We start from the raw sequence: 12,552 nt of genomic DNA on the forward strand, positions 1-12,552 counted from the left end.
TCTAATTCCTAATCCTAATATATAAAGCTGATCATCAGCAATAAAGCTTCTAAAATAAAACCCAAATATAAACTGTACATTGTATTAAAGCCAAAATCGCAAATATAGAAAATGGAAACAATGAAATTTCTAAAGTTAGCTGTATTCTTATGAAACCTCAAAATATCATGTTTAATCATGCTTGAACTAACATAATTCACTGATGTAGTATAACCTATTCTACAATACTTTTTATGAATAAAATAAATTCAATTTCTATAATAAGTAAAAAGCCCTACACTAAGTGTAGCTAAAACCAGTTTAAAAGAACGCAGCTCAGTCCAAGTTACACGCTGGGCCCTTAGGAATGTGACCCAGTCCAAAGTTCGTGCTGGGCCATTTCTGGTAACTCTAGATAATCATCTATACCATCTAAAGTTGAAGACAACTCTCCATATGTATATACTAATTCTACAAATATGCGTTTAAATCTTATAAAGAAACTTGTACCATATTAAAGGCTCCCAAATGTGACCTGAGTTTGAACTGTGTTAAGTTTAAAGCTGAAACTGCAGTCTGTGAGAAACGGGAACGATGGACTCCTAAAGTAAGCCGTCCCTGTTGAACTCTCAGAGCTTCATGCCTAGGTCATCAAAGTTCCTTCTAATGAGACGTGCTAAATGGCAAAAAAGAAGGAGGGAATGGGCCAACGGTTCCTGAACACATCCTAGTGGTCTCAGGGTCCACAGCCCACCTTGACCCCTGACGTTCAGGTGGGCCTCCGTGGTTGGCTCCCAATAGATACTTGTTCTACTGTTAATTCTATTCTGTCGTCTTTTGGTTGCAATTGAGTTTTGTTTCCTCTCTTCCTCCCTCCCTCCCTCCCTCCCTCCCTCCCTTCCTTCCTTCCTTTTTCTTTCACAAATCCTGCCTCAGGTTTATTTGTACAAATAGCACAGGAGGACACCAGCCCCATGCAGACAGCAGCCTGGGAGTCAAGCCAGTGCTTCTGTCCTCACATTGGCAGACAGGGGCCTCTACTCTGGGGCCTTTATGGGGGTCTGGGCACCTTTGGGAGCCTGAGCAGGAGTTGGAACTGAAGCTGGAGTTGCAGGTGAAGCTGCAGCCGGGACCTTAGTTTGATCCTTGGCCTTTGGCCAGCAGAGCCTGAGGCCCTTGGCAATACGGGCACGAATACACTTCCCAGGCTTGGGGTGGGCAATGTATGCAAGTTGAGTAAGCTTGTGGCTAGGACCCTTTGGGATCTTGGGCTTAACCTCCTTGGGCTTCACGAGGGCCTTGACAGCCTCAGCATGTGCGCTCATGGCCTTGGCGTTGTTGGCTCGTATATGACCCTTCTTGTTTTACTTCTTGGCAAAGCTCATGTTCCTCGGGAACTTGGGGTCCACCCCCTTAAGAGACTCGTATCTTTGTGATAGGGGTTTCTTGTTGCCATTTCTGTGCCATTTTCGGAACTAGTTGTGTGTAGTACGGTTCTTGGACCTGGCCGTGTCTGCACCGTAACCCGCGGCTCCTGAAGCACCTGGGACTGGAGGAGCTCTTTAATTTTAATTTTTTTTTTTAGTATTTTATCTTCTCTACTCGCCTTTGAGCTCTATTTCTTCATATCACTATTTTAGCGACTACTCTAGAGATTACAATGTGCATCCTTGGCTTATCATAGTCTACTGTGAGTTAATAAGGTACCATCTCTTGTGTAATGTACTCTTTTTCCTATTCTTTGTGCTTTTGCTAGCATATAATTTGCTTCTAAATCAGAAGAGATAAATCACACAAAGCATTATTATTATTTTTGCTTTATTTATTATTATCACTTGTAGAGATGGAGTGTCCCGTTCCATACCCCAGGCTCATCTCAAGCTCCTGGTCTCAAATGATCCTTCTGCCTTGGCATGAGCCACAATGCCCAGCATTATTTTTGTTTTAAACAGTCAGTTTTCTTATATAGAGTTATAGGACAGAGCTAAAAAAAACTCATATATTTGCCTACATACTGATAATTTCCCGTGCTCTCCTTCTTGTATATCTGAATCTCCACGTTTTATCGTTTCCCTGCAGCCTAAAGAAGAACTTTTAGCGTGGGCCAGATGGCAGCACGTTTCTCAGATTTCATATGTCTGAAAACGTCTTTCTTTTTCCTTCATTTATCGAATATGGAGTTCTAGGTTAACATTTTAAAGCATTTCATCCCTTCAAATGTGTTCCATTGTCTTCTGTCTCGTGTTGTTTCTGATCACAAATCCACTGCCATCTTTATTGCTCTTCTGCGTGCATTTCACGCCCTTCTGTTGGCTGCTTTTAACAGTTTTCCTTTATCTTTAGTTTTCAGAAGTTTGAGCAGATGCTTTTGAGTCGTTTTCTTCATGCTTTGGATTCATAGAGCTTTCTGAATCTTCGGGTTGACCTTTTGAGCGAACTGGGAAACATTTTAGTTATTATTTCTTTAGGTTTTTTTTTCTTTTCTCTTTTTTCTCTCTTGCTTTCTGAGAGTCTAATTGCACGTAGTCCTATGTATGCTTAACAGTGCGGCTATGCACTGAGAAATGCATCATTGGGTGATTTATTGCACGAACATCACAGCATGTAGTTACACTAACCTGGATGGTATAGTCTATACGTACCTAAGCTGTACGGGTTCACCTATTGTTCCTGAGCTACAGACCCGTACGGCATGTTACCGTCCTCAGTGTTGGAGGCAATTGTACCACAGTGTTATCTGTGTATCCAGACATAGAAAAGGTGTAGTAAAAATACAGATGAAAGATAAAAAATGGCACACCTACATAAGTCTGTACATGAGTGGAGTGTGAAGGACTAGAAGCATTTTGCATGAATCACGGGTAAGTGGTGGGTGAATATGAAAGGCCTTTGGCATTCCTGTAGATCTTATTAACACTGTACTTGTAGGCCACACGCAGTTTTTTAAAAAAGAGCTTTCTATCTTCAAGAATACATTGACCTTAACTTACCATAACAGTTTTACTTCACAAGCTTTTAAAAATTTAAAAGTTTTGATTCTTGTAGTCACACTTAGCTTAAAACACAAACACATTTCACAGCTGTACACACATATTGTCTTTGGTTATAGACTTATTCTTTAAACTTTTCCCTATTTTTTTTTTTTTTTTTGAGTGGGAGTCTCACTCTGTCAACCAGACTGGAGTGCAGTGGCTGCTCCCGGTCACCACAGCCTCGACCTGCTGGGCTCCGGCGATCCTTCCGCCTCAGCCTTCCGAGTAGCTGGAACTACAGGCGCGTGCTACCACGCCCAGCTAATTTTTTAAAAAATTTATTGTAGAGATGAGGTCTCACCAAGTTGCCCAGGCGGGTCTCAAACCCACGGGCTCAGGCAATTCACTCACCTCAGCCTCCCAAGGCAAGGGATTACAGGCTGAGCCACCAAGCCGGCTATAGACATAATTAAGGGGTTAACCACACACCCTAAAGAGGCATTTATATGCAGATTTGAGGGCTTCCTCTCTACAAATTCCTCTTTTCTGAGGTTTGCCGCTTTAGTTTCTAGTCACTTAGCAGTTCTAAACTCTGTCTTCTGAGTCTTCAGACAAATACAACTACAATTTGTTACCTGAGTTCCAGCTGCCCAGTGCCATATGGACTGCCCGCATGGGAAAAGCCACTTAAACATGAATCTTGTTCATTATGGTTCCTTCTTTCATGTATCAAATAATCTTCAGTTCATTCCTGATTTAGGCCATCCTCCAGTGCCTTTAAACAATTGTTTTACATATTTTGCCAGTAGTTTATAAATGTCATCTTCAGGAGATAAATGTCATCTTCAGGAGGTTAAGCCACTGGGCCATTACTAGAAGCAGAACTGCATCGAGGGTTTTTAAGCTAGGAGAATGGCATTTCTAGATTTATGTTTTATTTTATTTTTTTTTTTTTTTTGAGGTTAAAAAAAGAAGTTTATTTAAAAGTAAGAGAGAGAAAGAGAAGGGAGAAAGAAGTTTCACCTCCCCAAGGTGGGGAAGGGGGCCGGAGCCGGCAAGCGTGGCAACAGCCATAGCTCAGAGAGCACATGGCCACACCGGAGTCCAGTAGACTTATGTTTCAGGAAGGCCATTCTGGAAGATGCAGGGGGGCAAGAGTGGAGGGCTATGGTAGAAGATGGTTGCTTTAGACTAGATGATGATGGAAGATCCTGGTTGTGATGAGCAGTGAATGAGTTTGAGATACATTTTGGGTACGATTTGGTGATGAGTAGGGGTGAGAGAGAGGAAGGAGTCAAGGACAACTCCCAGATTTCTGATCTGAGCAACTGGGTGAGGACAGTATTTATCAAAATTAGGAAGACTGGAGAAGGATGACATTTAGGGCCAAAATCAAGTTTACTTTTAGATGTAGGTTTCAGGATGACAATAAAATAAACAGTTGTCCAGGAAACAATTGAGTTTATAGGTCTGGAGCTCAGGGAAGAGGTCTCATTTAATAGGTTTGGCTACTATAGCTTGAGTGAGATTCATATATGTGGAGGGAAGAAATGCTATCTAGGGGATTGAGAACCAGCAAAAGCAGGTTAAAGTCGGATGTTGACTTTTTTGTTGTTGTTGAGTCGAAGTCCCACGCTGTTGCCCAGGCTGGAGTGCAGTGTCACACTCACAGCCCTGTCAGCGTCGACCTGCTGGGCTCTGGCGATTCTTCCAAGTAACTGGAACTATAGAGGTGTGCTACCACGCCCAGCTAATTTTTGATTCATTGTAGAGACGAGGTCTCACCACGTCACCTGGGCTGGTCTTGAACCTGCAGGCTCAGGCAACCCACTCGCCTTGGCCTCCCAAAATGCTGGGATGACAGGCTGAGCCACCGAGCCCGGCCGGATGTTGACTTTTAAAACTCTTGTGAAAATGCTGGGTAGGAGAGATGGAAGAGGCTGCCAAGGTAACCCTACTTATAATTGGGATGTTCTGGGGATATGAACTGTGTCTGCTTTTTTCTCCCTGGCTACAGGATTACAAGGAAGAGAAGAACCAAGGAGAATGTTGTGGGAGATGTTTGCCTACGGCCTGCACCATTCAGCTGAGAGGAGGACAGATCATGACCTTGAAGGTAGGGCTAAGCTGAACTTGATGGCTCCCTCTCAGCTCACCGTCTCACTTCCAATTTTGCAATCTTCAAGAGACAGGGGCTAAGTCTGGTTCAATATTGTCTTCTTCTTCCACTTCTTTCTGATTTCATAAAGAAAAGATGGATGACATAGAAAGCACAGATTTTCTCTTTGATTTTGTTATTTTGTTGCTATTCTTGGCAAGCATGTAGTTGGTATACATGATTTGGAGTTGGTTGAGCGCTAAGATTTTCAGTAGCCTGAGAGTCTGGGAGCCTGGACAGGACATCAGGGTGAAAGAAATGCCCATCTATGAAGGCCAGAGCCCGCAGGTGGGAGCTGGGAAGTGGTGCCCTGTTTCATCTCTAGTCTGGTTATTGATTAGCCATTTGCCATGGCTAAGTCTCAATCCACTAAGGATTTAAGGGGTCAGAAGAGTCTGAGGACTCTCTCCTTTTATGCAGCCCTGTTCATAGTAAAGAACTTGTGAAACTGGGACTCCTCTTCTGGAGTGGGGACTTGACACACCGGTCTCATTTTTGTTCCAAAGTTCTCCATTGAGCTTCCGTAACTCCAAGGGACCGAGGCCATGAATTGCAGTGGCTTTGCAACCCAAATGCCATCTTTGAATTTGCTCTACCCACTCCCCCTCTTTCCTTTCAGCGCGATGAGACGTTCCAGGACGGCTGTGACAGTCACTTCTGCAGGGCCAATGAGAGAGGAGAGTATATCTGGGAGAAGAGAGTCACGGGCTGCCCGCCCTTTGATGAGCACAAGTGTCTGGCCGAGGGAGTGAGTAGTTGCAGCTGAGACGCTGCCTTCTTCTTAACTGTCCTCATCTTTGACTCCAAGAATAGGGCCCTTCTGAACATCCTGTGGCCCAGCTCTGACGTTCCCCAGGTCCAGGGCGGATCTCTGACCTAGTTTGAGAATCAGCGAGATTGCAGAATCGAAGCCAAGTGGAGAGACAAATTCTCTGCCTTATAAAATGCTTTAAAACCGTCTTTTCCTTGAGGGAGGCTGACTTTGTGATCCTTGAACAGGAAAATGCGAGCTCTCCTGATTTCCAGCCTCCCTGGGAATGAGGATCTGGACGACCTGTTGAAGAGAAGTCAGAATATTCAAAATCATTTGAGTTTGGTCGGGTGGGGGCGTTCATTCTGCCCACATTTGTGATGGAAAAGCACAGTGGAGACTTGAGGTCAGGGTTGTGAGTTCAGAGCTAGAAACTGGCTTGGAGTAGCCTGAAAGCTGTCTACTGTGTACTCTTTGTGTCTAATTTGGGACTTTGCTGTTTTCTTAGGGGAAAATTATGAAAATTCCAGGTACCTGTTGTGATACATGTGAGTACATTACTAATATTTTTCCCCTCGAAGCCCATTAGACCCAGCCCAGTGACTGTTCTTTGAAGCATGCTTTATTCCAGAGAGATTTCTTTCTTTCTGTCTTTTTTGAAAGCAGGATTTATTGAGAGGACAGAAAAGCTCCCACAGTGGGAGGGGACCCAAAGGGGTGCCCCCAGAGAGATTTCTTGATTATTGACCAGTCTTGCCGGGAATAACCTTCCCTCCCTGGATGCCATGAGACATTTTAGTTTAATGCCCTCTGCTCAAGCCCCCTTTCAAATGTCCATGGAGGCATCTCCCCTCCCTTTTCCCCAAACGCTTCAGGGTCTCTGGCCTCTCCTGCACCGTTCCGCCCACGGGGGCTTTGGCTTCTCACAGGGCTGTCGTGGGAGAAGGTCTTCCCCTCCAGCCGTAGCTCATGGAAGACAGGCATCCTTGAGCCGCGGTCTTCACAGAGCAGACACTTAGCCCGAACCTAGTCATGAGTATGTTACAGCCATCTCAAAGATCAAGGGAAACCACCCACTGGCTGACAGTAACCCTCCCGTGTCCTGTGGGGGCCTCAGAGGACCTGGGGTTCCCTCTCAAGAGCTCATAGGCTGGCCTGAGTTTATCCCCTCCCTTCTTCACTCTGGGCCCCTGCTGGCCCTGCAGTTAGGACACACAGATTGGCTCTACTTGCCTGGAGCCGTGCCTGTGGAGATGCAGCTCACATGTCTGCATATCAGACTGTCTTCACAGGTCACTCTCTGGATCCCAATGCGAATGCTACGTTTTCTGGACATAGAGTGGCTTGTCTGGACTAATATTTTTAGTTTTTAGGGGTTTTTTTTGGAGGGGGGTCACAGGCACACGGCTTATTTGCAGGTAGAGAAAGAGTGAACACCTACATACTTTCAGGGTTCAATCATCCATTCTTTTCTTGATTGTATACTCTGACTCTTGATTGTATACTGTGACAGCCTCTGTAATTGCTCAATCACAGATTGAGGAGACATTCTGTGAGCATTGCTTTCTGTGCTTCCCATCTAAATGGCTTCAGAAGGTGAAGTCAGGACACCATCAGAGAATATGAATTGTCTCTAGACACATTGCATGGGGAATTGGTTGAGACGGTTACTTATAAAACCACCAACAAGGGGCTTTTGTTGGTCAGTGCGTTCAGGAGCCTTTGGGACCCGTATAAGGAAAATACGCCGGACTCAGGGACTTAAACCTACAGAGACATAATATAGTTTGTTGACCTAAATATGTTTTTCTTATTCTTCCTCTCAATGTAGTTGGCAGGCTTTTCCTTTCAGATGAAATTATCTGGAAATTGGGAGGCAGACGAATATGTAGTTAGGGTGGATTTAGCCTTCAGGAATGGAAAACTCCCAGCATTCAGGTGTGGGGGTGGTGAGCTGGCCTTAAATCTTTGGATTCTCTGGGGGTCAAGGGGAGAGTCAGATCGGAATGGAGCGAATACCCTGCATGTAAGGAAACTTATGCCGGGGACCTGGAGACAGCAGCACTTAAAGAAGGGACTTCACAAAGGCACCCAGGAATTCTCTGGGTGCCCATAGGAGCACGAACTTATGGGCTCAAGTGATCCTCCCTCCTCAGCCTCCCCAAAATGCTGGGATTCAGGCGGGAGCCACCACACCTAGCCTGGAAGCCTTTTTTTTTTTTTAAGTAAATGTTGTTTTGAAACAACTGGAAACTTTTGATCCTAGGAGGGGAAAAAAACAAAAACAAACACGCAAACAATCTGAGGACTCAGTGCCCTTATGTGGCACATTTTTCTTTTCTCTTACCCAAAGGCAAGGATGCGGAGATAATAATTATATTTATGGCTACTTGGTTTCCCATTAGCTTCTGGAAATAGTTTTATGCACAAGAGGGTAGCTTTAGCCATTATGATTTTTAAGAGTCACAATAATGTAAAAGGAAGTCTCATCCATCCACATCCCCAAAGCAGGGTGACTCCAGGCTCTTCCTGCAATTAACATTGTCCCATGAAGTGAATTAAGCCCCACAATTACTGTATCTCTGCATCTGAAGGGCCAGAAGCAGCAGAGGTGACCCAGGGAAAATAATTCCCTCCCCGAGGCTGGCTTGGTTGTTTGTTTACTGTGAGATGGACCCATGTGCAGCCCAGAGAGGGCACTGGGACTGACCAGTGTTTCCCAGAGCCCCAGCCAGTCCCCAAGTTCCACCTCCCACCCGTTCTGCAGGTGAGGAGCCCGATTGTAAAGACATCACTGCCAGGCTGCAATACGTCAAGGTGGGAAGCTGTAAGTCCGAAGAGGAAGTAGACATCCACTACTGCCAGGTAAGGGCTCTGGCTTCAATAAGGCCTGGGTGGGGACTGGCTTGTTTGGACACATCTCTTTAGTTAGATTCCGGAAGGATCTGGAAAATTCACAGGGAGCAGGAAAAGAGACCGGAAGCATTTTTCTGCCCCTTAATGTTAGAGACTGGGCCTCACCTTGTTGTCCAGGCTGGCTACAGTCATGGCTCACTGCAGCCTCCAACTCCTGGGCTCAAACCATCCTTCATCTCAGCCTTCTGGGTAGCTGGGATTACAGGCATGTACCACCACGCCTTGCTAATTAAAAAAAAATTATTATAGAAACAGAGTCTTGCTGTATTGCCCAGGCTGGTCTGGAACTCCTGGGCTCAAGTGATCCTTCCTCCTTGGCCTCCCCAAATGCTGAAACTATAGGAGTGAACCACTACACATGGCCTGGAAGCATTTTTTTTAAAGTAAATGTTTTATTGAAGTAACTTGGAACTTTTGATCCCAGGAGGAAGAAACAAACAAACAAACAAACTGAGGACTCAACAAATCCTTTCAAGAGAATGGAGAGTTATTTATGGGAGATGGGGGCTATGATTCCTGAAATCAGTAAATGGGCATAAAACTTGCATGTGTAAAACATGCATAAAATGTTTTATGCATTAACAAGCATGAAAATTGCAGCCAGAGGGATCTGGGTATGATAGAGCCATGGAATAAAGGGCACGGCAGACTTCCCTGCGATCTCCATTTATACATTGCCTAGCTATCCTGGGCCAGGCGAGGCCGGCCCTGCGAGGAGCGGGGAGGGAGGAGGCGGGCTGCCCTAGAGCCCACCTAGGTGGGCTTCCCACCATGACTGTGCCCGCCCCCTCTACTCTCTTGCAGGGCAAATGTGCCAGCAAGGCCGTGTACTCCATCGACACCGAGGACGTGCAGGACCAGTGCTCTTGCTGTTCGCCCACGCGGACGGAGCCCATGCATGTGCCCCTGCGCTGTACCAACGGCTCCGTCGTGTACCACGAGGTCCTCAATGCCTTGCAGTGCAAATGCTCCCTCAGGAAGTGCAGCAAGTGAGGCGGGCACTGCCACCGCGTGTGCCCACGGCCGCTCACCTTGGCACGACCAGCCCTGGTGCCCGCAGTCCGCTGTCTCCTCTGCTCTTGTGCCCTGGCGTCCCCAATAAAGGCTGAGTGCTCATCTTTTACAAGGCTGCTGGTCTTAAGATGTGTCTTTTTTTTGAGCCGGGGTCTCACCCTGTCGCTCAGGCTGAAGGGTAGTGGTGTGGTCACTACTCGTGGCAAACTTGGCCTCCTGAGCTCAGGTGATCCTCCCACCTCAGCCTCCGGAGTAGCTGGGACTGTAGGCGTGCACCACCATGCCCAGCTAATTTTTTGACTTTTCTGTAGAGACGAGGTCTTGCTCTGTTGCTTAGGCTGGCGTCAAACTCCTGGGTTCAAGCGAACCTCCTGCCTTGGCCTCCCAAAGTGCTGGATTATAGGCCACCACGCCTGGCCAAGATGGGTCTCAAGATGGCAACTGTAGGCTGGGGCTGAGCTCTGAGACCGGTTCTGAGGAAGTCCAGGCCTCCTTTGGAAGCGGGAGGCACGGCCAACCTCTGGGGACAAGTGGGGTTAGGCCTCCTCACAAACCCAGTCCAGGGGCCTGAGGTCAAAAAGACTCATTTAGGAGCACTGGCTTCTAAAATCTCTGCAGCGAGGGGCCTCTGAGCACAGCAGAGAGGTGCTGAGATAGACACGGCTGGCCATTTAGTGGCCGACAGCGTGAAGACGTGACCAGGGTGCAAGATTCCTCTGAATCCTCAGCTGGCAAAGTTCCTGTGCACCCTTAGTGGCCCCCGTGGGAGGGAGAGGTGCTGAGGACTTGGAGTTCCTCGGAAGCAGGTTGCCAGCAGGTGCGGGAGCATGAGGAGACCAGCTCCAGACTGGGAGGCAGATCTGGGCTCCACAGCGGTCCTTGCTCAACTGTGTGGCCTCAAACAAGTCCCTCGATGGCTGCGGGACTCCGTTCCTCATCTGGAAAGCAAGAACGTCAGTCCCGCTCATGGGCTTGTGAGAATGAACCACCCTAGCCCCAAGTAAAGCCTGAAAGTCCTCAGGTAGCTGGAAATGGCTCTATAACAACGCAAGAGGTGACAAGAATAAAAATGGGGAAATCAGGGCTCAATGTGCAGGATGAGCAACTCTTACGTAAACAGCAGAGCATCCCGGATTTCCTTCATCCTGAGGGCCAGAAAGGTGGGGTTCTTTTGGGCTTTCTGCTGGATGCCGAGGCCCTACCTACCTCAGACATCCTTTAGCGACAGAGGAAGAGGCATAGATAACACCAAACATCACCTAGTCCCCACATCCCTAACTGGTGCTGTCACCCTCAGTTGGAGACCGTCCTTCCTTACAGCTTATGGGGAAAGCTGACACGGACATGCCGGTAGCTGGGGAGAGGGCGCCCGTGAGACCAGAGGGGATGTCCTAGGTGTGCTACAGGAACTGATGGAGAATTGATTTCCACTCCAAACTCTTCTAACCTGAGGGCTGTTTAACTCCTTGAAAGCACCAGATGGTGGGGCTGGGAAGGATTTAGACGTCATCCATCCGGCTGTCCCTCCCCCACCTCTTTACAGATGATGAAAGCAGCTCAGAGAACTCAAGTGACTTGCCAGACGTGGCACAGCTGCGGAGTGGCAGGGCCAGGTTCAGACCCTGGTGCCTTGACACCTAGACAGGAGCTCCCAAGCTTCTCCCCCAGAGCTACATGATCCATCTCTGCCGCTTACAGATTTGTTTCTTGCCACCCCTGGAACCCGTGACTGCCACATATTTCTAGGGCTCCACCCCTGTGGGACTGCCTGGGGTTAGCCTCAAGGAAAGTGACACTGATTATGTTGGGTAGGCTTGGCGGGGCGTTTGGTGGTACGGAAGGAGGAAGAACGGAGAGAAGGTTTACAGCACTCCTGAATAATTCAGAGGTTGTCACCTCTCCACCCATCACCCTGTCCCCAGCTTTGAGTAGCCTCTCGGGTCTCTCTGGGTAGGAAACTGATCCCAGGACAGGGAACTGACTGCCCCTCTTCTGACTGATCTCCTAACACTCTAGTTGGGGACAAGGTGTTACTGGAAGCTCAGCCACAGAGAAATTCCTCCGGGAGGTGACCTCTTCAGCTTAGGTTGTCAATTTTCCTGCTAGCCTGCACTTCTCATATTTACTGATATGACATTTCACCGTTAAGAAAAAAGTGGAACCAGGAAAACTGCATTTTTTTTTTAAATTTATTTTTATGTTTTAGAGGTAGGATCTTACTGCGTTGCTCAGACTGACCTCGAACTCCTGGGCTCAAGCCATCCTCCCGCTTTGGGCGCCCAAAGTACTGGGATTACAGGTGTGAGCCACGGCGCATGGCCTTGAATGTTTTGAAGAAAAAAACCCCCAAAATGAACAATGGTAGGGAGCTAGGTAACAAGGATGCAGAAAGAGTGGTGTCGAGGCTGTGTGTGTGTGCGTGTGTCTGTGTGTGTGTGCGCGGAGTGTCTCAGCCATGTTCCTTTGTGTATACGTATCCCAAAGGCAGAGGCTGCACCGGTCCCAGGGGTGCTCTTTCTCGCTCTCCCTCCGATCAGATGCGTGTTCTAGGGGAAAGTCTCAGGCAAGGAGCCTACAGGGACGCAGGAAGCGCGGGAGGGAGAGGAGAAAGGGAGTGAAGGAAGGCCATGCGAGGAGCATTTGGAAAACGCTTCCGGGATTGAAAAGCAGGAAGAGAGGTCCTGGAAGGAAGGGGGCGGACGGAGGGCGTTGTTAGGGGAGAAGGATGCCCAGCAGGTCGCGACAGGTCGCGACAGGTTCCA

At 47.6% G+C, this 12,552-nt stretch overlaps 1 protein-coding gene across 1 annotated transcript in view; it reads left to right on the top strand.

The window, feature by feature from the left end:
- Positions 1-9,906, top strand: part of VWF (von Willebrand factor) — a 118,103-nt gene extending 108,197 nt beyond the window's left edge. The window contains 5 exon segments of the mRNA XM_021717812.1: positions 4,969-5,067; positions 5,729-5,857; positions 6,369-6,408; positions 8,628-8,725; positions 9,581-9,906. Coding sequence (XP_021573487.1) covers positions 4,969-5,067; positions 5,729-5,857; positions 6,369-6,408; positions 8,628-8,725; positions 9,581-9,769 — 555 coding nt within the window. The 3' untranslated portion in view covers positions 9,770-9,906.
- Positions 9,907-12,552: the final 2,646 nt, after the last annotated feature.

The sequence above is a fragment of the Carlito syrichta genome, unplaced genomic scaffold (assembly GCF_000164805.1).
Source record: "Carlito syrichta isolate Samal-C Ts95f unplaced genomic scaffold, Tarsius_syrichta-2.0.1 Scaffold311146, whole genome shotgun sequence".
In the NCBI taxonomy this organism is placed as follows: Eukaryota; Metazoa; Chordata; class Mammalia; order Primates; family Tarsiidae; genus Carlito; species Carlito syrichta.